This window comes from Neolamprologus multifasciatus, chromosome 15 (genome assembly GCF_963576455.1).
Source record: "Neolamprologus multifasciatus chromosome 15, fNeoMul1.2, whole genome shotgun sequence".
In the NCBI taxonomy this organism is placed as follows: domain Eukaryota; kingdom Metazoa; phylum Chordata; class Actinopteri; order Cichliformes; family Cichlidae; genus Neolamprologus; species Neolamprologus multifasciatus.
In genome coordinates this window covers 36,043,980-36,071,272 of record NC_140453.1, presented here as the reverse complement: position 1 = coordinate 36,071,272, position 27,293 = coordinate 36,043,980, and the positions used below count along the sequence as shown (strand labels likewise).

The 27,293-nt window shown below is 38.6% G+C and overlaps 1 protein-coding gene across 2 annotated transcripts; it reads left to right on the top strand.

Moving 5' to 3' along the window:
* ube2j1 (ubiquitin-conjugating enzyme E2, J1) lies at nt 1-27,293 on the top strand. Of its 2 annotated transcripts, XM_085131823.1 has the most exons (9): nt 1-115; nt 202-402; nt 5,925-5,998; nt 8,210-8,341; nt 10,334-10,418; nt 12,761-12,866; nt 19,021-19,150; nt 19,699-19,822; nt 25,015-27,293. In XM_085131823.1, exons 2-9 carry the CDS (start codon nt 372-374, stop codon nt 25,284-25,286), a joined length of 954 nt encoding a protein of 317 aa, XP_084987949.1. In that variant the 5' UTR covers nt 1-115; nt 202-371; the 3' UTR covers nt 25,287-27,293. The 2 variants fall into 2 exon arrangements, with proteins under 2 accessions (XP_084987949.1, XP_084987947.1); XM_085131821.1 differs by having other exon boundaries at nt 71-402.

The window sequence follows — 27,293 nt, the reverse complement described above, 5'->3', positions numbered from 1 at the left end:
TGATTTGCTTCCAGACTAATGCCATTACCGTTTCTAACAGTGATGTGCGCACTCCTTGCGTAGCCTCAGATTTCACTTCCTGTTCACGTTCCGTAAATGACGTCACGTCGATAAGGTTAGAGAAACCGTTTCAAAACCTAAACAGCAGAGAAGTTGAAAAATATCCCATCATTACTGAAACACATTCTGTCTCACTTGCAGACTGGAGCACCAGTGCGAGAGCGGGACCTTCGGTTTGAGCTGTATCGCTCAGATTTAAGAACGAAGCAAGCTACCCGGGCTGCTAAGCGAAGCTAACGCTAATATTTGAAAGCTAGGTATTTGAAAACGAAAACAATACAACTTCAAGACAGTGCCCAGTTTCTTTAAGGATGGAGAACAAATACAACCTTAAGAGTCCAGGTAAGCCTGATCCCAAAAAAACTTCTACAGCTTTCAGAACCCTAGGATAAATCCTACAGCTAAAATCCAACACTTTAATGTTTCTTAATTAGCTTAACTGTTATTAGCCTCCGTCTCAATCTAAATGTTTACACTGGCACCTTTATTTGGTATTTTTTCTGAGTTCTTCCTGTTGTGTGGGATGCTTTATTTATTTTTTTTAAACTCTTCGGTATTCAGAGCAAACCATCTCTCTTTTACTGTAACTGTACCGGCTGGCTCTGTCCCTGCACTTTTCGTGTTGCGGAGTTCTTTGACGTTACACACGTAATTAAGGACACGTCTGCGTGTTCAGCGTTGTCGTTAGCTGCTTGTGTAATATTAGTGATCAAGGGGACGATTTAATCGGCTGATTTTGAAGGTTGACTTTAAGAAACATAGGAAGCATGCTGGTGGTGTGCAACCCACAGCAATAATACGTAATGTTTATTTAAAAAAAAAAACGTTTTAAAACAGTATAAGTATTTTTATGACTTTCACTTTCGTAAGAAGATTTAAATGAGTCACGGAAATGGGAATGAAAAATATTGTGCAGTTTGCAGTATATTGCACAAAGTCTTTAACGCCGAATATAAATGATGTCTTATGTCTGTTGTGATTATGATAGTTGCATTTTGCGTGCATGGCTCAAAGCTGTTCTGGCAGGGTCAAAACTTGGCCAGCTGTCCAAAACCTTTTCACTGATCCCTGATAATGAGTGTTTAGAGGTGAGCCTTACTTATAGTTTCTCAGTTTTCACTGGGACAGAAATGAACTGAAATCAGAAACATCTTTATTTGTGCCCACAAACAAGGAATTGGACTCCAGTGTTCCAGGTTAAGTGGTTTTTACGTTAACTCTCTATGTTCCGCAGATCAAATGGTCTTCTCACTTTGCCAGTGTGTCTTGCAGTTTCACAAGATTAAAGACCTTGGCAAGAAAGGGCAACATCTCCAGCTCGTACAAATGCTTATGTGTCTCAACATTAGCTTCAGGCAACAATTAAATTATCTCAATTTAAAAAGAAAGAAAGAAAGTCTACCGCTATTCTTTTTCCTCTGTCTTTCTGTAACATAAATAACAAGCTGACATTTTCCTTTTGACACCACCGATCAGCTTGAAGGACCCTCAGTCATGCATACATCCTGTTCACCTGTCAGCTGTCTAACGTCTGCTGCTGACAGGAAACATGCCCACATTAACTAGTGTTAGACACAGTTTAGTGGGCAGCTGTGTCCTCAACATAATGTAATGTCATCACAATGCCTTGTTTCCTGAGCGCAGAGCTGCTGGAGATTGTGTTTCCCCTCAGAGTGACTGATCTGGGTTAAAAATGACAAATGAGATTTAAAACGAGGAGCGATGAACACTGAGATAACTACAGAGCACTTCATAAGCGAACTTGTTGCTTTAATGAGAATTTGTTCTGCCACCGATTTGATCAAATGGACTAAATAGCATCCTCTCAAGATGTTAGTATGTTCAGGAAACTCACCCAGGTTTCCTAATAGACACATAGGTAATAGGTAATAGACACAGGCAATTGATGGTTATTTTGAAAAAGAAACCCTCTTTAAATGAACAATTTCAAACATCTCCACAATGCTAAGTAAGTGTATTTGTAATGTTTTAATACATCAGCAGGTTGTGGCATGAAGTGCTAAATGCACTTATAAATGACCATTTCTGTGAAACTTTGGTTATTATGTTGATGGGTTTTCATGAATGGTAGGATGATCCATTGCAATGAATTATGGGACAGCATTGTTTCTTCTCCCTTCACAACAAATGACTGTAGAAAAGATGCATGATCTGGCTGCACTTCCTTCCATAGTACAAAAATGAAGTCAAAATTTCCCACTTGTGGGAGCTGCCATATTGCACGTTTGGAGTCAGAGTCTGTGCAGTAGTGACTCGAGGTGGAATAGCTGTGTCACCTGCTGGATGTGACCGTGAACACGTCCCCCTTCACTTTTTACGTACCCCATCTTCTCCAGGTTATCTGCTGATGGGTTTACTGCGACTAACGGCTCTTTAAATTAAGGTAAATACAACCGCAAAGTTTTGTTAGTATCAGCTCTAATGAAGTGTTATTTTTAGCTGGTGAACTGGTGACTCACTGGACTGACAAGCTGGAGTCAAACACACTGTTTATATATTTACTTTTTCCTCCCTCGTCTCCTCATCGGCCGGGTATACAGAGCGATGCAGTCAACTTGCAAAGCAGTCCACGAGATGCAATCAGCTGTATTTTATGCAATAAAATGGTGTCGTCTTTGTCCCAAGCACACTCAAACTGTTTAAAACATGTGGTTGCTCCATCACACCGCAAACATAACCGGGTTTCTCACTATAGAACAATCAGGAATCCTGACATCCATCAGCGTGTACATAGAAACAAAAATCTCCACATCAGTCTTGTTTGCTTACATTTCTGTAGCGCCATCTGTAGATGGTGCTAAACATGCTCTAAATCTTTTAAACAATTAGAGCGTTAAACCTTTGACGGTTTTTGAGAGCAGGTCTTTATACCTGTAGCGCTTTAGGTCTCCTTTTTTAGCTAAATGCTATAATAGTAGTGATAGCAGCAGACGAGCAATAAAAAGTGCGCACAGTCTGGAGATGCTTTTTCTTTTCATTCTCTTGTCTATGCCTTTCACGTCTTTGGTGTTAGCTTGTTATTATGTAACAGTGTCTCTTTTTATCCCTTTGGACCTGGTGTGAGTCATTCCTAGTGGCAAATAGTCAACATTTGTGTTGCATAAGATGATTTGGCATATAAGGATTATCACCTTGGGCCTGTTACTGGACTTCTGCAGAGACAGTTGTGTGGGAAAGGCTTTTCTTGTCATCTCTGCCTACTATGGGGGTAGTTGCAGTTCTGGAGGTAGAGCAGGTTATTTACTAAACGGAAGGTTGGTGGTTCAATCCCTGGCTGCTCCATTGTGCATGCCAATCTGCTTGGGGCAAGATACTAACCCCATGTTGCTCTCTGATGCATCTATTGGAGTATGTGTCTGAATGTTGAATAGAAAGCGCTTTGAATGTTCAGTTTGAGGAGAAAAGCATCTTACAAGAACCAGTTTATTTACCATTTAAGACAGAGCCAAAAATGGAAAATGAATATGAAACTCAGCAGGCAATAAGGAACAGTGTAGTTCCTGTCAGTGTCTCCAGGCACAGATACAACGTTAAATGAGAGAATGTCATAATGAAATCCAAGCAAAACCATGTTAATTTCACTATCATTTTCGTTGTCATTGCATTGTCAAATCTAACTATCACCACCTTTGAATTCTATCTTATCTTATCTTCTCATCTTTAGCTTGCATGTAACAGAGCTTTTTTTAAATGTTTTATTTTTGGGAAGATAAATTTGAAAAAAGATAATTTTCCAGAAATTGTGTGGCGACATATCTGAATGAATGCAGTAGTAACTATAAATATAGCACTATGTTTTATGCTTTGTAGTGTTTTGGACACAACGATATTGGCAAAAAGGAAATCATCATTGATCACAATTTCTTTGAGTGCCAATGGAATGGTAGTGCAAAAGGATTTTGTTGTTGGTCAGTTATTTAAGACCCGAGCAAATGTGGAATTTACATTATAGTATTGGTCAAAAAAAAAAGTCGCCACCAAAAAAATGGTCACACACTCTAATATTTCATTAGACCGCCTTTAGCTTTGATTGCAGCACGCATTCTCTGTGGCATTGTTTCAATAAGCTTCTGCAATGTCACAACATTTATTTCTATCTAGTGCCCATCCATCTGGAACAAGGTAAACCTGGACTCGCCAGACCACATGACCTTCTTCATTGCTCCAGAGTCCAATCTTTATGCTCCCTAGCAAGTTGAAGCCTTTTTTTCTGGGTTGCCTCACCGATTAGTGGTTTTCTTACGGCTACACAGCGGTTCAGTCCTAATCCCTTGAGTTCCCTTTGCATTGTGTGTGTGGAAATGCTCTTACTTTCACTATTAAACATAGTCCTGAGTTCTACTATTGTTTTTCTTTGATTTGATTTCACCAAATGTTTAAGTGATCGCCAATCATGATCATTCAGAATTTTTTTTCAGGCCACATTTCTTCCTCGAAGACGATGGGTCACCGCTATCCTTCCACTTTTTAATAATGCGTTGGACAGTTGTTAGCCCAATTTTAGTAGTTTCTGCAATCCCCTTAGATGTTTACTGTGCTTGAAGCATGACAATGATTAGACCCTTCTCAAACACACTAATATCTTTTCCACGACCCTGAGATTTGTCTTTCGACATGGTTGTTTATGAAATGAGAATCAACTCCTTGCACCAGTTGGGGTCAAATAACTTGTCAGCTGAAAGATAATCGCCCATGCAGTAATTCTCCAATAGGAGGCTCGTACCTATTTGCTTAGTTAAATCCAGGTGGCCACATATGGCAATATATATATGTTATTGATATGTTGAACTGAGTAACGATATCCAATGATACTTAGCAAAAAATCATGCAAGTATATGCTTCTGGGATTAAACACCATTTTATACACCACACCAACTGCCTTGCTTGCTATCTGGTAATGTGATAGTGTTGTTACCATTACAGTATTTGCATGCTACAGTGTTAAATAATAGTGTTATACGTTTACTGGTTAAAAAATGAAAGTTTCTTATTTGTTTACCGTAACTACCATGTTAATAAGTAATTTCATTACAGCCAGAGTAAAAATGCTAAGCTAAAACATCAAACAACACAGTAAACAAAGTTTACTGGAAGATGTTGATGAAGCTGTTAATACCTCACTTTCATCATCATCATCCATGGGTTACAGTTCTTAGCAACTGACATACCAAAGTTGGCTTTCAGGCTGTCAGCCTTTAGATATACATTATATTGCCAAAATTATTTACTCATCTGCCTTCAAACATGAACTTGAGCTGCATCCCAGTAGTGTTCCAGGATTTAATACAATGTCGGTTCACCCTTTGTGGCTCTAACTGCTTCAACACTTCTTTGGCAAATGTTTATCTAGCTTAAGCACATTTACTCAGGGCCTTATTGATGTGATATTCTTCTGCTGCCACGGCTGTGTCTGTGAAAAAGGCGTTTGCTCTGTGTTGTGGTGTCCTGATGACACACAATTTCACGAGACTCAAACCTTAAATACTGATTTATAGACATTGTCCCCCATTAATGATGAAAATTTCTAAGTATAAGTCTAAGAAAACTAGCTTGTTATTTTTCATATTCTCCGCAAGTCAATGTAAACAGTTTTTAAAGGTAAAATCAGATGTAGTCATTTATACATTTGATTCCAGACGGCTGATAAATTTGCAAGAAAGAAAGATTAGGTCATTGTGTGTAGTTTTGAGGTGAAAAATGAATTGAATCGGTTTAGGAATAAGGCTGTAACATGACAAAACATGGTACAAGTGAAGCGGTGTAAATACTTTCCAGATGTACTGTAGCTTTCCATGCAGGTGGTAACCTTTTTTTCCTGTTTCTTTGTTTCTTTTGATGGGAAGCGGTGAAGAGGCTGATGAAGGAGGCTGCTGAACTGAGGGATCCCACAGAGCACTATCATGCCCAACCACTAGAAGTAAGTTTGGCGTTTTTATGCTATTACTTTACTCTATAGTCTAACAATGCATGACAATGAAAATATAAGCAGGCAATGCAGCTACTTTTACGCTACTTTTACACTACTAGGTACTACTAGTTTTGATAGCCTTCAAGTTACAGTGTGTAAAATTTTTACCTATAGATATCAGTTGCAGTTTGTAGTGAGCTTGACTGCAGGTCAAAATTGGTGTGAAATCAAAGACGTGACCTGGGATTTTCAAACTGATAGAATATCTATTAAAGTTCTCCGAATTCTCTTTGAATTTTGTGACCTCAAGGTCAGAAGTCAAGTTTTCTGAAAATCTTTTATATAAGATAACCCATACTTTTAGGCCTTTTAAATCTCACTATATATCCTTGTCTTGTCTCAGCTGGGGTCCTTATTTAGTGTCACAATCCTCAAGCTAATACAAACACAAACACACTCCAGTAAGTTCATTGGATTTAATACTTAGTTTCACTTTCATAAGTGATAGATATACACTGGCTATGACTTCTGCAAACATTCGTCTAGTGGTCAATAGAGATGTTTAGCTCTGCAAGTCACTTTTTATTTCTTAGCATATTTTTTTTTCTTATTTCAAATCAGCTGATAATATCAGATAATCAGCTGTATAAAGCCCTCTTGTTCCACAGTTGCGATAGGGACCATGTCTTTAGTGATATAATAGGCTTTAAGATGGTTTGTTTTGGGGCAGGAGGCTGGGAAGACGTCGCGGTCTGGGATACAGCACGCAGGTTCGAGCACTGTGGCGCTGCTGTAAATGGTGAAAATGATTGGTAGAGCTCAAACCTTTTGTCGGGACGCTTTTTTGTCATTTTCTACAGAATACATTATTCTGCTGCTCATCTGACACTTTGAATCCAAACCATCTCCAAATATTTGAGCCGTTGTTTTTCTTTTTACCAACCAGCTACTCTGCGATAGCTACTGTGTCCATCTGGTCGCTGCCTGCAGGTGAAGCGATGGGCAAGGGGAAGTTGTATTCAGTGAGAAAGAGAGGCGGGGCAGAGTCACGTGTAGAGACGAGCCTGGACGAGAGAGACTGGCTCCACAAGTATAATTATAGCGAACGTAGACTATATCGATATAAACGATATTGTCACATCTTATATGTCGTATCAAAGTATATGGATTTTTTTAAAAAAACTTGATATTTCGCCCAGTCCTACCTTCTGTTGTCTTCTCAGACAGAAATATGTTCTTAAAATTAGGGCTGGGCCATATCATACCGTTCACGGTAATACCGGTATAATGTTAGGCAACGATAAGAAAATGAAATATCGTGATAGAATATGGGTAAAACACGCATGTGCAGTGCCTTTGTTTTCATACGCACATGGCGGAAAAAGCATGGCGGTGACAGAGAATGAGAAGGGCGAAAGCGGATCGTTGAATGAAACAGATAAACCAGAATTGGTTTGTAAAAATGCTGCAACTTCAGTGGTGTGGAACTGCTTTAGCTTTCGTCCGTCAGATACACAACAAAGCACTATTTTTGCTAGAGCATGCTAGCGGGCCGTTGTTATTAGCGTGTTTTTTGGAGAATACGGCACACTTAAAATCAATCCTTTGATTTTTCTGAAAATCGACAGTGCCCCTTATAATCCCGTGTGCCTTATGTATGAATTCTGGTTGTGTTTACTGACCTCGAAATGATTTTATGTCGTACACGGCGCTCGGAAATCTGTCAAATGCTTTAGTACGACTTTGCTAAGCTACGAACCCGCACCGCTTGATGGATTGTCGGAGCATTACGGCTATCGTAGGCAGGAGCCTCACGGAGTGATACGTACTGTGCTTCAACGTAATATTACCGTATTGTGTGTGTATAACCTCTTTTTAAGTTTTGTGGATATTATACATGGTTATGGTGATGATATGTCAGCCAATTTCCACTGGAAATGCCTTTTGGTTAAACTGTCAGCAAGGAATTTGCATTTGCACTGTTAATTTTTTTATATAACTTTAATGCACATAAAAAACAGCTGCTTGTTTAAGTGAAAATACATTGATGTTTTTTTTTTTTTTGCACTAATAAAGTTGTGGAGTTGTAAAGTATTTTGTCTAGCGTCAATTATATCGTCAGTTATGTCGTTATCGCAAATTTTCAAATATATATTGTGATAAATATTTTTGGTCATATTGCCCTGCTCTACTTAAAATGATATTTCCTTCTTTCTGCAGGACAATCTCTTTGAGTGGCACTTTTCTGTTCGTGGTCCTCCAGACTCTGATTTTGATGGTGGGGTTTACCACGGCAGGATCATACTTCCCCCAGAATACCCCATGAAACCTCCCAGCATCATCCTGCTCACAGTAAGATGCAGATGAAGATCACATCTTAGCGGCATTTGATTATTCTCCTGATGCAGCAGATAATCAAAAAGCTGAAAAAGCAATTTTTAAGAACAGACAACTTTCCCAGGTCCAAGCAAAGTAACTTTATACACTGACCATATTTGGCTTCACACATAACTGCAAGGCACATTCTCTAAAATGAACATTATCAAAAATAAATATCGTTCTAGGCTTACCAGTGAGCATATGTATGGCCCTGATTCCATTCAAGCCCAGGCTTAAACTCCTGGAGGAACAAGCTAGAGCTCAATTTTCTTTTGAAACAGTCAGGGAGTTGAACGTAATAGGGGAAGAAAGTGAGCTTCCAGAACAGTTCAGGTGTTAAGATTAAGGATGTTCCTGGCCAGGAAAAAATGAGACTGACTAGTCTAAAACTATGAAGTTAAATTTTAAAATCGTTTCATGGAAAATGTCAAAAACTAATAACAAAGGCATTGTAAACAATTTACCCCATTCTTCAATAATGAATCATGCCGCTTAACTTTTCGTTTCGTGCGTTATCAACATTACACGTACATTATATTCAGCATTATACAACATTATACTTTAAACAGTTAAAACAAACCTGCTGCAACAGGGAAGCCCAAACCTCCCTCTCGCTGCCACCTCCAGCTTATCCGAGAAAACTTCAAGCCTTTCCCGGGCCGGCCGATAGATGTCGTAAGATCTAGAGATTTTTAACAATTAGATTCAATTGCTAGTAAGTAAGGTTGGGTGACTGGGCGAATATATTGACCATCGATGATAGACTGAGCCTTTCACCGATCGTTTTTACAAGACCAATTTATTTATTTGCCCGTGAGTAAGTTTGCTGATAATGTTGACTGAAGCTAGGGAGAAGCAGTCAACAGAAAAAATAAAAGCGCCCATCAAAAAGCCTGCGCGAGTATATTGCCTTTTGTCGATTATTGGACTGGGGAATGTCAGTTGGAAAATTTTTACATATCGCCCAACCTTAGTAGACTAGTGACAACAGTGACCATTAATCAGCTAGTCAACTAGTCACGCACATCTCTAGACATGTTGTGTAGCTGAAACATTAGTAGAGTCAAGATGTAAAAGAGAACGAGGGACATTCAAGCTTCTCCCTTTATTGTGTTTTTCACTTTAATTAAAACATTGAATGCATAACATTTAACATTTTATTTTTTTCTCTTATTTTGAAATCCAGCTCTAAGTTTACTTATAAAACAGGGGGAATCGATTAACTCGCACACAGTGGGGGAAATTTAATTTTATCCCATGCTGAATTCCTCTCATACAAAAAAGAATAGTTTCATATTTTAATGGTAATTTCATTTTAATGTTGAGAGATGGAATGTCAGTAAAAAAAAATATATATATAAAAAAGTTGAAAATGGAATTGAATGTCATTGAGTGAAATAAGTATTTGACCACCAACCAGAATCCTCACGTTGGGAGGAAGTGCTGTGGTCAGGAAACCCAAATCAAGGCTGGACTAGGCTGCACGACCATAAGGAAGGCGCTTATTGAAAACAGATCAAATATTTATTTCAGTCAGTTATAGATCTTTATGTAATGCGTGGATTTTTGTTTGATATTCTGTTTATTTATATGAAACAACCACAAAAATGAGACTGTCCAAATTTAAAAATTCATAAGATCAAATCATTCCTTTTCCCACTATATTCAGGCAGCTGTGCGGTACATGTTTTAATGACTGATAAAAGTTAGAATTTGTTGTGAGAAAACTGTGTTCACATGTTTTCACTGACGCCAGATACTATTTTGTTGGTTCTTTATTGAACCAAATTTTTAATTTGATTTTTGTTTGAAAGCTCTGACGTTTGCACAGTAGTAGCCTCATTTTTATTTGTTAATACTGCTCGAAACGTTTGTCAGTTTGTGTTCATAGGTTTTGAGAAATATGTGCTGTGCCTGTTTTCCCATATATACCAATACCACTTTCTTTTTATTCCTTTCCATTAGCCAAATGGGAGATTTGAAGTTGGGAAGAAGATTTGTCTGAGCATCTCTGGCCACCATCCCGAGACCTGGCAGCCCTCTTGGAGTAGTAAGTATAGGAGACAAGAGCCCAGTTCTCCATATGTATCTTATTCCCTGAGGTAATCTAAGTATTTGGAGGTTGCATTTGGAAATAAGCTCCACAAAAGAATTTGTAGAGCTGTGAAATGAGATGTGTAGGAAAAGTACTGAAGTGTACTCCTGCTCCACCTGCCGCCCCAATCTCTTCAAATAAAGGTGACAATTTTTCTGTCTTGATAGAAAAATTGATAATAGAAGAATTACTATTTCTCCATCAACATTTACATTGTCTGTTCCTGCTCTAGCTTGGCCTGTTATTTTACAGTTGAAAACTAAAGTAGACTTTTGGGCTCCAGACTCTGGAACTCTCTTCCCCCTGAGTTTGAGATCTGTGCACTCGGTGCTTTCCTCTAAGAAAATTAAAATTAAAACTTTTTAGACTTGCATTTAGTGTCCTTAGATTGCTTGCTTGCCAAAGTCAGTATGTTAAATACAAAGAGATCTTTTTCAGTACTGCATGAACTTTGTATGTGAAACATTTGTTTTCTAATATAAATGACAAAGCTCACTCCAGTCCTCTGCTTCTGGCCTAAACAATATTGCACTTTGGGTGCTGGTGTTGATAGATGAACTTGTGCTGAGGGTCTTGATATAAGAGTATTTTTATACACCTCGAGAGTAAACGTTTAGTCCGTTTGCTGAGTTCTGCTTTTATGTTACTTCTCAGCATGGAACTTTAATCAGTGGAAACTCAGTGGGAGATGCTGCATCTTCCTCAAAGCATTTCTCTCTACTGCCTCCGTCTCTTAAGTAAGAAGAGTTTCAAATCAATAACAGAATTAAATCAAAGACAAAGGTTGCTCTTAACTTCTTTTTACCAACAAACTGTAGGTCACATGGCTAGCTATGCCTCAGAGATTTGACTTCCCCCGCTGGGTTTTTAAAGTGTTGGCTCTAAGTTGTGTCTGATCCTGTTTGCAATGACCACAGGAGGCCTGACTTGATAATTGCATAGTGCTTCCGATTGTCACAGACAGGCCAACTGTAGGGTTCCAGGTCTATGCTCACTACTCTTGGTGGCTGCTTTAGTTTATATGCTATGCCTGCATATTTAATAAAGCATGCTTCACATAATTAAACATTCTGTCTGATGTCTCTTTGGGAAATATTTAAATTTGTATTTTTTACATATGCTGATTTATTTAGATATGTTATCGTTACTCATGAATATCTTGACAAATGTTTTTCCTCAAGCTGTTTTCTGGTCTGTCTGTACTTAATACTGTTTATTTTTTAAAATGTAAGCTGAAGTGTATTGTGTGTATGCTATTTTCACAAACTTTGGTCATAGGTTATACACACAGTTAGAGATAGCAGGTCATCAGAACTGAAGTATGACAGTTTACACCAAAGTGCCTTATTTAAATAGACTGGCTGCTACTAAAATTTGCTGCTTCTTCTTGTCTTCGTCCTTGTGTCTTTTTCAGTCACTTAATTGAAATTTCTCTCTATTTCTATCTATTTCTCTATTGATCGATAGAGCGATAGATCATCGCCGTTTACGAATAGGAACATAGAAAAGACCTAATGTTTAACAATCCATATTTTACAGCTTTACTCTGGTGCAGTTGTTTTTTTTTTTTTTTTTTTTAAATTGTGTTTTTGATGATTTTTCTTTTGTTTTTTGGTGGTCTGCGAGCAGATAGCCGCTAAAAAGAAGGGGTTTTGGGGGGATTACAGGAGGAGAGAAGTTGCAGAGAGGTGTGTAAGACTGGTCCCAAGTCTCAGTCACATTTTGGGGGGTTTAATAAATTTCACCAGATGTCTAGAAATGGGAGTTGTTCCATCCAAAGTGGGATGGATGCTGTCTCTCCTAATAAGATCAGGTTTTCTCCAGAAAGTTTCCCAATGATCTATAAAGCCCACATGATTTTTTTGGACCCCACTCAGACAGACAGCAATTTGAGGACGAAATGCATCACTCCAGGTCCGACTGGGCAGAGGACCAGAGAAAACAACATAGTTTTTACCAAAGTCACACACTGTTTCAATATAATTATAGTGAACTCTGACTGACACAACCTGATGTTATTGCTGCTGATATGAATGATAATTTTACCAAATCCACATTTACAAGCAAGATGTATTTAAAGAACAGACAGTTCAGATAATAAACATAAACTGGACAATTAACAGGTTGTCATGGCCAAGTGAGGCTAACAATGAATATCAATAGTCAATCAGCTTTATTCACCACATGCAGATTGCCCTGCAGTGGAATGGACCCGCCCTCCGACCTTACGTTGTGTTTTTCATTCACTTGCTATTTTCTCCTCATTGTTTACACACTCTCTTTTTTTTTTCTTCCAGTTCGCACTGCCCTCATAGCTATAATTGGATTCATGCCAACAAAAGGAGAGGGTGCCATTGGATCTCTCGATTATACTCCTGAAGAGAGGAGAGCCCTTGCCAAAAAGTAAGATTTAGTAGATACAAAAATCTTTTCAGTCTTTCCAGTTGAGAATAGTAATAAGGTGAGTATGGCATATTGCATCTTCTTGTATGAAATAATGTTACAACCTCAATTAGCAGGCAAGCAGGAAGTGGATATGATCCTCATAAAATAATATTCACACAGCCAAGTCCGTTCAAATATGTAATAGAAGCACCTGAGCCTGAGTCAACATGCCTCATTGCTAATTACTGGCCTATCACAATCTGAAAAGAACATTTCCAGGCCAGTCCTGGTATTGAAAGATGACAAGTTCATCGTTGCTGTGTGCTGCCAGTCTCCAGAGGACGTGTGAGCAGACACTCAATTTTCATATCACACTGTGTTTTCCTCAGAGAAAATGGTACAAAGTCAGCGATGGTGAAGATCAAGCTAAAATTGCTCTTCTATTAGCAGATGCGATGAGTTCTTCATCATCCGGTTATTTCATTAGTTCATGGAGATGAAATGGATACGAAAACACACTGTGTGATGAATACAAGGCTACTTGTCTCCATGATGGCACCTCCACCCCTTCCCAACACACGCACACACACACACACGCACACACACACACACAGTGGCTGAGGCAGCACTAAAATGAAAATGTTAAATATTACTATTTAAGTACTTCACATTTACACTCATTTTGATTACATATTCAGAAATGACAACATCTGATCTTTAGACACTTTGTGAAAAGACAGTCTGCATGTAAGGACAATTTGAAAAATAGTAAGGAACCTTAAACTTCAACCAGCTAGTTATTAACATAATGTTTGCTGGATTTAGTCCCTGTTCAGATACTGGCATCTCTGCAAACACAATGAACAAAAACAAAAACCAATCTATCACAAATACCTAATAAAGATGGCATCTGGGTACAAGTCAGCAGCAGCTCAGATTTGCACTTTAGTCACTGATAACATAAGACAGAAAAACCCTTTATGACATCTAAAGAAATAATGAACACTCCTACGCAGGGATGCCATTGTTAAAGTCTTAAGTCAAGAGATGCCTTTATAAATGTAAATGCAGAGGGTTTAGAACAAGTTACAAACCACTGGTTAAAGTCAAGTACAAGAACAGTAGAGGAATTGCATCATAACATCTTATTTATAGTTTAAAGAATCAAGATGGATCCTTTCATTTTCTTGTTCTATCAACTTGAGTTCACAGTACTAACTCCTCTGCCAGTATTTTCTTGAAAGTAGTGCTGGACAGTACTGCTGTGAAATAAGTATCAAAGAATAAACAAGAGCACTCAGAGAGCGTAATTCCTCCTGAAGGGAATGAGCTATACTAAAACTTTGTTTTATGATGTTTTTGTTAAAACATGCTGTTGTCAGCCTATTTTTATAGCACTATGATACAACTTTGCATCATTGTGATGTTGTAGGTAAAACAAAAAAGTGTTTTGTCCAGCTTTCTACATTCCCTTTTATATACCACTGTAGCATTTCATTTATAAAGCACTTTTAAAAACAACAGGGCTGACAAAAGTGTGGTACAATAACACCAAATATAAAACACAAACAAAGGCCAGAAGGTAAAGAGTTGTAGAAGTTAAAGAATAAAGTACATAAAACCAACTTAGGATTGCAAACAACATCTCACACTAGGTCGAAGGCCAGAGAGTAAAAATGCGTTTTTAACAAGATTTAAAAACGGCGAGTGAAGGAGCCTGCCTGATGTGCAGTGGAAAGCTCTGTCATATCAGAGTTTGGGTTGTGTCTTTGGAACGAGGAAAAGCATGGACAATGGTCGCGGACAATGAAGGTCAAGGTCAAATGCTTAACTGGCATGGTACTCTTGTCCCCCAAGACCTAGTTATATTGTTGTTTAAAGATGATTCATAAAAAATTGCGAGTAGTATGAAGTTTTTATAGATCACATTTGGTGTAACCATGAACCAATTTTCACTAAAATTTCATCGGCTTGAGGTCTTATTGGTCCTGCAAGATTGTTCTGAGAAGTCCTATCATTAATTAATGTTTCAATCTTCAGTATGATCAACCTATCTCTATTAATCGACTGTGTACTCCACAGGCCTTCAAACTGGCAGTAGGTAAACCATTACTTAAAAAGACTTCACTTGACCCAGCTGTCTGCTGCCAATCTCCAACTTTTCTTTTCTTTTAAAAATTCTTGAAAGGGTAGTTGTACAACACCCAGATAGCAAGGAAACATTGCTAACAGCTAACAGATCATCTGTAGAGCAATGGTTTATTTGAAGAGTTTCAGTCAGGTTTCCGAGCACATCACAGTACAGAAACAGCTTTAGTCAAGGTTACAAATGATCTTAAAGCCTCTGACAGTACTGCTATGCAGATGACACCCAACTTTATCTATCCTTGAAGCCAGATGACACACACCAATTAGTTAAACTGCAGGAATGTCTTAAAGACACAAAAACCTGGATGGCCCTTAATTTTCTGCTTCTAAATTCAGATCAAATTGAGGTTATTGTACTCAGCCCTGAAAATCTTAGAAATATGGTATCTAACCAGATTCTTACTCTGGATGGCATTACCTTGGCCTCCAGTAACACTGTGAGGCACCTTGGAGCCATTTTTGACCAGGATATGTCCTTCAATGTACACATTAAACAAATATGTAGGACTGCTTTCTTCCATGTGTACAATATCTCTAAAATTAGTAATGTCCTGTCTCAGAGTGATGCTGAAAAACTAGTTCATGCATTTATTACTTTTAGGCTGGACTACTGTAATTCATTATTATCAGGATGAAAAGCTTTCAGTTAATCCAAAATACTGCAGCGAGTACTGACAGGGACTAGAAAGAGAGAGCATGTTTATCCTATATTGGCTCCCTGTTAAATCCTCTGTTAAAACTAAAAATCCTGCTCCTCACATACAAGGTCTTAAATAATCAGGCCCCATCTCATCTTAGAGACCTTATAGTACCATATCACCCCAGACACTATCTCTACTTTTAAGATTGGGCTTCAAACTTTCCTTTTTGCTACAGCATATAGTTAGGGCTGGATCAGGTGACCCAAGGTTAAGGTTACTTTATTTATACCCATAGGGAAATTTGCTTTACAGAAAAATAATAGCATTTTGTATCCCTTCCCAAAACACACACACCTAATAAAACCTGACAAATGCACATTTTTTGTAATTAAATAAAATGAATCAAATCAAAACCATTCTTATTGAGTTCGGTGACAACAACAGGGATAAAGGTGTTTTTATAACGCTTTGTCCTGCATCTTGGAACTAGAAACCTCTGTCCAAGGAAAGAAGCTGAAATTCACCCCATAGAGGATGGGAACCATTTTTAAGAATTGATCAAGCTGGGAGGCTAAACAGGGCTGTGACTCACCTATCAGATGACTGGACTGTCTCTGCACTGAGTGTTTCTTCTTCAGTAACCTTTTTTCACTCACCATGTTTTTATACACCTCTCTGCATTTAATTATTACTTATTATTAATATGTGGCTCACTACCAGAGAATGTTTTTATCCTGTCTTCCGCCCCTTAACCCCAACCGGTCTTTGCAGATGGCCGCCACTCCCTGAGCCTGGTTCTGCTGAAGGTTTCTTCCTGTTAAAAGGAATTTTTTCCTTCCCCCTGTGGCCAAAGCGCTTGCTCATACGGGATCATTTGATTGTTGTTGTTTTTTCTGTTTTCTCTTTATTATTGCAGGGTCTTCGCCTTGCAATATAAAGCACCTTGAGGCAACTGTTGCAGTCTGGTGCTAATGAATTGCTAACTGAATTGAATGAAAAATAAGAAAATTATATCTTGAAAACTGTGAACACTTGTTTGCTGACAAACAGACAAACAACGCTTGTAAGCCAGTAACAGACATAACTGCTGCTATTCTCAGTATATGTCTTGGAATTTACAAATAAGATCTTCCAGCTCTGTGAGCCGACATATGTGTTCTTGATCATAGACATTTATGTCTGAAAGGGTTCCAACTGTAGTTTTTATGAAAAACTATCAACCAACCACTGTGCCTATGTGGTCCCTGCTTTTGGAGACACAGGCTTCCCATTTACCATGTCATAGTCCAGTTATGCGATGACTGGAGGCCAAAAAAAGAACATTCGACATGCTGTGCAAAATTCCTCATGCCGAATAAGCCAAGCTTTTTCTTTGTACGTCTAAACTTGACTTGAATAGAATCTAATTACCACTTTTTTCCAGAGGAAGACTCTGATTTGGATCATTTAATACCATAATGTATCCAAATTTATCTAAGCCACCTTTTGCTTGAGGAGCTTTACAGTGATAATGTGCTGTTCCTGAGAGAATGAGTCATTCCACAGCTTCACAGCTATAATATGAGGCCATTAGTTGCTTCTAGGGATGATTAGCTATTCTAAGACAATCCAATGAAATCCACTGAAACATCTTTTTCTGTACTGCTCATGTTTTTTCCACTGCATTAAGCGTCTCTGTTGATCGTGTTCCTAGTAATATCACACCAAACCTTGCTGTCAGGGCCGAGATGTTGGCCTAAAGGTGCACGCAGTATTCTAAGCTCTTAACAGGGGCATGTAAATGTTAAAAAAATTACAGCTGACGATACACACTCACGACTCAGTCAACACGATATAGAAAGTCACTGTTACAAACACACTTGCAGTCACAGTGTAATCCCGGTACTGATGTTTGAAGCAAGAGTTTTGTCTGTTTGTATGGGATGATGGGAATTGATACACAGCCCTAAAAAGTATGGGCAGCTCAATGTAAAAGTCTTTAGAACTTTATAATTGGTACCGAATGGGCGAAGCACCACATGGTGTTACATTTTTCTTTGGCACATACATCAAAGAGCCACACTGCATATGCTGCTGTGAGGGTTCTGGTTTTTCTTGCTTTGTTCATGTTGAGAACAGCAAATTCTCTGACCATCATCCAACAAATCTGAATCTATGTCTTTGTACCAAACGCTGCTCACTGGCTGTATAACTATACACAGCTTTTTGCTCATATTCACCAAAGTTACGTTGAAACCAAGCATACCATTGTTTTTCTTGTGACATTACCAATAACTTTGATGTGTCAGATGGCCCTCTTCCTATTGAAAAAACAAAAGTTGTATCCAAGATGGCCGACTTCTAAATGGCCACCATGGTCACCACCCATCTTGAGGAGCTTGCCCCTTCACATATACTAATGTGCCACAAACAGGACTTTAATATCACCAACCATTCCCATTTTATTACGGTGTATCCATATAAATGGCCCACCCTGTATATTCAAACCTTGGATAACAACAATTTTAGGCAAATTGAAGATAGTTTAACAGAAAATGTTCTAAAACTTTAGTGATTTCAGATGTAGTTACTCAGGTTTTAAACTATTTTTGTTTTTGTGGTACAATTTGTCATATTTGCTACATCCAGCATGAAAGTTAAATGACATTTCTTAATTTGACTTCTTAATTTGTGGCCATTTTTCCAAAAACAAAATATATCTTGAATTATCTATGAAGCTAAACTTTCCTAACATGCATTATATATGTCCAAACTTTGAGCCAAACATTTTTATGCAAATTGGAAATGGTTAAGCAGACAATGTTCTAGTAACTGTCTGATTTGAGGCGTGCAAAGCTGCCCCTAACTACCATGACCCATACAGTGGTGAGTCAGTGGTCACAGACTTCCACAGGCTAGACAACAGCGCCCTGACTGCTGCTGGTATCGGGATGAAATCCTTGGATGGATCCTAGGTTTATCCAGAGGATTCAATCCCCAGCCTCATTTGGCAAAAATGGTTATTCCAGGAATTGATACTTTTCACTCTTCCCCATGCTTGTGTGACCTAAATCAAACGGAACACCTCTGGGACATTATTTTGTTGTCCATCTGAAGTTGCCGCGTTGCACCTGAGACCATCCAGGAGCTCAGTTATGCCCTGGTCCAGATCTGGGAGGAGATCCCCCAGGACACCATCCGTGATCTCATTAGGAGCATACCCTGATTTCATAGGGCATGTGTATAGGCATGTAGGGCCCATAGAGAGTACCGTTTTGAGGTTGAGCAGTCATGGAGTGAATTCAATTTTATTCACAATCATTATCTAGAAGGTTCCAAGTGTGAAACTCAAACAAGTCCTTGTGGCAAGATGACATCACCACATGCCACCTGTTCTCTGACAGGTCCCAGGACTTCTGCTGTGAGACCTGTGGCTGTACCATGCGCTCTGCCCTCCTGGATCTAACCCCCAATAGCAACCCTGGTGCTGAAGACCATACGGCTAAAGAACTGGCTCAGCAAATCAACTTTAAGGTACAAACTCTGGCTGTTACATGAGGCGGGTTAAATTCATAGTTCTTTTGTTTTATATTTTGTCTGTGCATGACAATTCATAACAAAGCTGATTTTGATCATAATTGTTTAACTCTTATCACAACTTTCCATAATTATATTGAGAATACTGGAACTCCACAGATTATATCCAGAGCCTTTATTTATTAGAACCACAGAGCAGATGGGCCAAAAGCACTGTTCATTGTGTTAACAGTTCATTATTGAACATTGGAATGGAAGCTAACATAATCCCACTACAAAGATTATAAAGTCAGTGCATAATTTAGCAAATACCTATTAAGATAGTTCTCCCCAATGTATTGCAGTAGCTCAATAGGCATGCCCCTTATTTTTACATTTCTTTTGTTTGAGAACTATGCAGGATGAGAATTAACATTAAATATGAGCTTGACCTTTAAAAATCCGCTCCTGGAGGAATGTAGGATGAATATATAGATTTGAGGTCTGGCCCCATTACAAAAGGCAAGGCATGGTATAGATTACATAAATTGACTGTGTTTATGCAGGCAGAGTCCAGTTTATCCAGAGAATCTAGTGAGAATGAAGGAGGAGAAAGTGAACCTTCAACCCACACCCAGGGACCCTCCTCTGCAAGCCAAGAAGCTGAAAAAGACCAGGCCGAACAGGTAGGTATTTTTTTACCACTCTTGTTTTACACAAGACAGCACATAACCTGCAGCCAGCTCACCACCTACAGAGTTATCCATCCCAGTGGTTTTGTTTTATTTTATTCTGCATGCATGATACATGCATAAAGTCGGCTAGGAAATCAGATGTTTACAGAGTTGAGTCCTCTGAATTGTCTCTTCTCCCTGTTGTTAATTCCTCCCACCAGACAAGCACAGACATGTGCTTGCTAAAAATAAAACAAGGATGATTTGTTTTCTTCACATGAGATTCGGCCCCACTCTGCCCAAATGAAGAGATTTGTTTAACCAGTGTTCAGTGTCTTACTCCCTTTGAAGACTTTTTCACCCTTTAAATTGCTTTACATTATGATCCCATAATCTTCCATAACTGTTGGCAGGTGATTCCAAAAACTGCCATGACTAGGAGTCTTTGAAGGTGAAACAACAATTTACCATAGGGGTTGTACAGACGGTATCATTCTTTTAACCTGAGTAAAACTCCATTGTAACTTATATTGAACACATAACAAAGTAGATTTTCGGCATAAAACTGGTTGCAAGCACCACATTATTTTTTATTTTTTACATTACATTCATTTGCTAACTTTCATGTGTCTTCTGGAGCAGTTGATTATCCAAGGAAGTACAAAATTGTAAATCATAGTTTTAATAAATACATTTCGTCTATAATTTGCACTATTAGCACAGGTTGTGGCATCAGCACAAAACAGTGCCATCTCTCCCAGTATGTCATATCACATATAAAATAATATAATATATATAAATATTTTATATAGAGTAGTAGTACAGTATAGTTGAAAAAAAAATGTCAGTTTAAAATTCAGTTTCGGCTAAAATGTATTCTCATGTTTCATAGTTAAAAATATTGTCAAATGTTTGCAAGAACAACTTTTGTATTTAGCCCAGTCCATTTTTAACATTTTACGGAAAACAGTACATAAAGCTGTCAGGTTATAATTCATGATTTTCACGTAATCTAGCCATGCAATTCATCCATATTCCACTTATCCATTGTGGAGGGCTGTTATAAGGTGAGAGGCAGGGTACTATCCTGAATAGATCACCAGTCTTTGTCAAGATCAACACAGAAAGACAGCGCACTCACATTCACACCTATAGGCAATTTAGATTCCCCCTATTAACTGCATGTCTCTGAGAAAAGGCCCGTGGCCAGATAGTGAGCTTCAACCCATTCAAACACTTCTTGCTGTGAGGTTATAGTGCTAATCACTGTGTCACTGTACTGTCCATCCAGTGTGTCATTTTAAACACTCGTGTTTAACATTGTAGAAGATGTGTCATGGTAGCTTAAAGCCTGTGATACCATGGGTTCTCTTCACAAGTTGTGATATGGGTGAGCTTTGTTGCCTAAGAGGATTGATTTTGGTGCCAGCTGCTACCCACAGAAGCACAGAGACTGAGTGTGAAGGAGCACTGTGGAGGGTCAACTTAGATCAGTGCTGCTGTGTTAGGATAAACTAAGGAGGGACATATCAAAAATAGTACTTACCATCTGCTGCTAGAATTGGGGGGGGGGGGTTAAAACTGCAGACTCAGACAGGCTGGCATTCCACACTGCCTCTATGCTGCTGATGATGATAAATGATCATCATCAATGCATCCAGACAAAAATATGCATGCAGGCGAAAAATATGCAATAACATTTTAATTTATAATAATGTATCACACAGCAGTGGGGATAAATTCATCCACTGTTATCTTCTACAATGCCATGTGCAGCGTGGTTACTTGAATGTTAGTCCAACAGAGGTCGATTCTTCGCTGCATACAACTCTGGATACTGTAGCTCCTGTGAAAAAGAGAGCCTGAAATTAAAACTACTTGCAACTCTCTGGTATAACTCTCTAACACGCACCTTAAAGGTGATGACTTGTAGGCTGGAGAGGAAATGGCGTGTCACAAATTTGGCAGATCATCATTTAGCCTGGAGAAATAGTTTGTTGCTTTATAAGAAAGCCCTCTGTAAAGCTAGAACATCTTACTATTCATCACTGATTGAAGAAAATAAGAACAACCCTAGGTTTCTCTTCAGCACTGTAGTCAGGCTGACAAAAAGTCAGAGCTCTGTTGAATCAACCATTCCTTTAACGTTAACTAGTAATGACTTCATGAACTGCTTCACAAATAAAATTTTAACCATTAGAGAAAAAAGGACTCATAATAAACTCACAGAGATAACATTGTGTACAACTACTTTCAGTACCATTGATATTCATTTAGAGTCTTTTTCTCCAATTGATCTTTCTGAGTTAACTCAGGGAATTACTCCCATCCAGCCATCATCATTTCTTTTAGATCCCATTCCTGCTCAAAAAATGTTCTAACATTAATTAGTGCTTCAGTCTTCAATGTAATCAACCTATTAATTGGCTACGTACTACAGGTCTTCAAGCTGGCAGTAGTTAAACTGTTAACTATAGCATCTTGATGCATGCTCAATCATCCAGGCAAGGAAATCCCTAAAACTTGATTCTGTTCATCTGGATGTAGCGTATTCAGTGGGAGAAACGTTTTGCCACTCATCCAGGTGACTTCTTTAGTCTCAGCTGACTGCAGGTTTCCCCAACCTTACAGTACCTTTGAACAATGACTGAAAGTAGCCCACTGTGAGCAATGTTGGAGTGATTTTTGACTACAATATGTCCTTCAATGCACATATTAAACAAATATATAGGACTGCTTTCTTCCATTTGAGCAACATCTCTAAAATTAGAAATATCCTGTCTCAGAGTGACGCTGGAAAACTAGCGGATGCATTTATTACTTCCAGGCTGGACTACTGTAATTCATTATTATCAGGATGTCCAAAAACTCCCTGGAAAGCCTTCAGTTAATCCAAAATGCTGCAGCAAGAGTACTGACAGGGACTAGAAAGAGAGAGCATATTTCTCCTATGTTGGCTTCCCTTCATTGGCTCCCTGTTAAATCCAGAATTTAATTCAAAATCCTGCTCCTCACATACAAGGTCTTAAATAATCAGGCCTCATCTTATCTAAATTACCTTTATAGCACTATATCACCCCACTAGACCACTTCGCTCTCACACTGCAGGCTTACTTGTTTTGCCTACAGTATTTGAAAATAGAATGGGAGGGAGAGCCTTCAGTTTTCAGGCCTGTCTTCTATGGAACCAGCTTCCAGTTTGGATTCGGGAGACAGACACTATCTCTAATTTAGGATTACACTTCAAAATTTCCTTTTTGCTAAACCATGTAGTTTCAGCATGGTGGAGGAAGTGTGATGTCTGGGACTGTTTTGCTTGATCCAGGGTTGGTGATTTATTCAGCGTGAGAGGCACCCTGAACCAAAACAGCTACCACTGCATTCTGCAGCACCATGTAATACCCTCTGGTATGTGCCTAGTTGATCAGGATTTCATCCCACAGCAAGATAATGACCCAAAATATAAGTCCAAGCTATGTCAGACCTACCTCAGTAAACAAGAACAAGATGGTAAGTTTAAAAACACGGAGTAGCCAGGACAGTCTCCAGACTTAAACCCTGGTTTGGGATGAACTGGACAGAACAGTGAAAGCAAAGTAACCTACAAGTGCCGCACATTTATGGGAACTTCAGCAACAGATATGAGAAGAACTTTGTGAAGCATATTTAATGCCACAGGTCTTCCCAAAGGGGACTACTTTGATGAGTCAAAAGTTTAGAATACATTTTGGTCTATAAATTGATTCCATGATTTCTTATTTAACTCTAATTGCTTATTTGTACTATGTTTTCATTTCAGCGTTCAATGAGACACTAAAACTGCGTAATTGTCAATACAAAATAAAAAAAATTGCATGTTCTAAAACTTTTCTGTTAGTGTCTATTGATCTACGACAATTCTACTCAATACAACCTAAGATTTGCTTCAAAATGCTTTAATTTTTTCCTTTACAAATTTATAATTTATAATATCAGTACATATTTAGTTTACCATAATAGAAGATAGTTTTTTGTGTTCATTGTAGCCAAACTCTAGATGTTATTGTTCTCAGTTTAATATTTTTTTCTTTCTGCTAGACAGCTGAATTCTATATAGCAGTAATCAGCTTGAAGCTCATAAATTAATTTAAGCAGCAGTCATGTCCAAGCTGTCCTGCTGTTCACATTTCATGATGATGTCCTTGTCTGATATAATCAGCATGAATCCATTTTAATGGCATCTGCTGTCCTGTGTGATTGGCTGTCTTAAAAAGTGTGTGTACAAAATAAAGCAACTTAGCGATTAAAGTCACTAGGTTATTAACAGGAAATTACAGCACACCTAAAGCTGCTTTAGTTCTGTGTAAACTAATAACATTTCTGCTTTGGTCTTTGTCATATTTGTGTGTGTTTAGGTGCATACATGTGTAGGTGTCTACGGTGCACTCTCCCATGTCCCTAACTGGAAAGCATTTTAAAAGCTCCTTGTAAATTTATACAGCGCCAATCACAACTACAGTCACCTCGAGGTGCTTTATATTGTAAGGTAGACCCTATAATAATACATACAGAGAGAAACCCAACAATCATATGATCCCCTATGAGCAAGCACTTTGGCGACAGTGGGAAGGAAAAACTCCCTTTTAACAGGAATAAACCTCCGACAGAACCAGGCTCAGGGAGGGGCGGCCATCTGCCGCGACCGGCTGGGGTGAGAGAAAGAAGACAGGATGAAGGACGGAACAGATCAACCAGGTCACCAGTCTTTGTCAAGGCCAACACAGAAAGACAGACAACCATTCGCACTCACATTCACACCAATTTAGATTCACCTTATTGACTGCATGTCTCAGAGAAAAAGCCTGTGGCCAGTGTATTTCAACCCATTCAAACCCTTCTTGCTGTGAGGCGATAGTGCTAACTACTGTGTCACTGTACTGTCCTTAGTGTGTTATTTCAAACACTCATTTTTGACATTGTAGTCTGCTGCTCCGACTGACCAAAGCTGCTTGACCTAAAGGACAGGCAAAATTTAGCTCCTAAAAGTGGTTCAAAGCATTTTAAAGACAGAAGAACAAAAGCTTAAAAGCTTAGTAGAAAAGGTCTATAAAATAAGTGAGTTTCAGACATTTACTGAGGAAACAGCCAAAGAGCCAGAAATGTAACTAATGAGATGACTAATGTCCTTGTCTTAGTGATGCTTACACTGAGATCCTCTTCCACAGGTAGAGGCTTCTCAGTCCACAAGAGCGGAAGCACTTCAGACACCTACAACCTCCACAAGTTCCGATCGTCCTCTCAGCCCCAGGCAACGTCGCGCCCAACAGACCCAAAGAGAGTCAGCAGCCAGCAGAGCGGTTTTCACACCAGTTCATCAGCCTCAGGATGAAAGCCACACAGGCTCTGCAGTTCTCATTGTGGTGCTCACTCTGGCTTTGGCTGCACTCATCTTCCGCAGGATCTACCTTGCACATGAGTACAAGTTTGACTATGATTTGTGACCTTCCTCCTGAGTCAACCGCTCGTACTACTCCAGAGAACTTTAATTAGCTAAAGCAGAACCAGAGGTGAGGCAGTGGCTAACAGTGACTACAGCTGTCCTCCCTGCCTGTCCACAGAGGGTTCAGCCTCCACTTAGGGGGAACTTTCATTCCTCTAATCGCTAGAACACCTCCAGGGTGTCTTTAATTTAATGTGAATTTTACTTTCCAGAGCATCTTGAATTTTTGTGAATGGGAAACTTCATTGTTTGTGACCTGTTAAACCACACACACAACATGTCCCCTTCCATAGAAATTGTCTATCTTACAGCTGCTGACTGTTTCCATTATTGAAATAACAGAGTAATGTAAATTGACAGCAACATAGGATCAGGGGTAGTTGTTGTCTCATACTAATTATTTGATCAAGAAAGCATCTGCACAAATTACATGTGCTATTATGACTTTATCATGTGTTTTATCTTCCTGCAAGGTCAGCTTGGTCACAGTGCACAGGGCTCTGTTTTAATGGTTTAAGGCTAACAACAAGCACAAAGTTAATGTGGACAATTGTTTTAAATGCACGGGGGCATTCAGACCAATCTGAATAGCAGAAGCTGCAGCTGCATCACTGTGTGTCCTGCTACTTTTAGGTGACTGTGGGGATTTAATAGACTGATGTAGAAGCTTTCCGTACACTGTAAAACATCAGTAGTTCAAACAAGGACCAAGACAAATATTAAAAAACTAAATTTAATAAATTAATCTAAATACAGTACAACAGAGCTTTATGTTAAAAAGAGTGGACTATAACGCAGTCTATTCCTTTATAGGTATAGTGTCTTTTACTGATACCTGTACCGATATCCTGTGCTATAATCACTGTAATTTTTGTCTGTGTATTTATTTGAAAAGAATACAAAAAGAGTATTTAAAATGTTTAAACTGAGATTTTTTTCTTGATTTCCCCCAAATACAATAAATTTATACTCATCTTATACAACGTTGTCTGTGAAGATCCAATTAATACTGAATTATCAGTGATTTTGTTAGCAACTTGTGCTACTGATAAGATGATAACCCTTAGCTAAGGCATTGCATATTCCAGCAAGAAAATACTAAACAAAACAACCAAATAGTAATTATTAGAAAGGATATCTGCAGTAAAAGTTCAGGTATATAATTAAAGGCTAAAGGCAGAGGAACTTGTTCTTGTATTGCACACTAGTGCACAGGATTTTGGTAACGTGCACCAGAATTGGTGAAGGCATGTGTAGAAATTAGCAACACTTGCTTTCAGTAAGTATTTTAAGTCAATCGCAATATTAATTATTCAACACAACATGGTAAACCACATTCTTCACAAGTTGTCATAGCACTATAGCTCCATAGTAAAAGCCTCGAGTGTTGTGTTTCTTCACTGTCATCATTGGATGTTGTCTTTGTACTATTTTCATTTAAATATAGAGTTTAAATTAATTGTTACTTTTTTGGAAATGGGGCTAAAAATTGATGAATTCTTTCAGAGTGAGGTTTAGGATTATGCTTTCTTTTCCTCTAAGCTTTAACCCTTTAAAGCCTAAAAGAATTGTCTGAAAATTTGTTGAACAATCTGGGAAATATGATATACTAGATGTTAAGGGGTCAAAGGTCTTTTAGTGGCTGAAGTGTCTAATGTCTTGTACACAGAAACATTTAAGACACATTTCCATCAGACCTGCTTTGTGCTGAAGCATTTGTTATATGTTGTGCTGCCACCAAAATAGAGCCTGGAGTGTAAAGCTTCCTAGCAATCCTGTGTGACTGATCCAGTATCAGCTAAATGCATGTTTACTGAAGAACATGATCAGGGTAGACAGCTTTGAAATCTTATTACCATAGCAATGTTTATTGGTGATGTCATTTTAAGGATTACTTGCTCAAACAAGACAGTGTCTTCAGAAACGTCTGCCAAACGTGCAACCAAGTGCTTACTTCCAACACAAGTACAACTGCCTGGACTCTTCACCTATCACACCAACATCACAC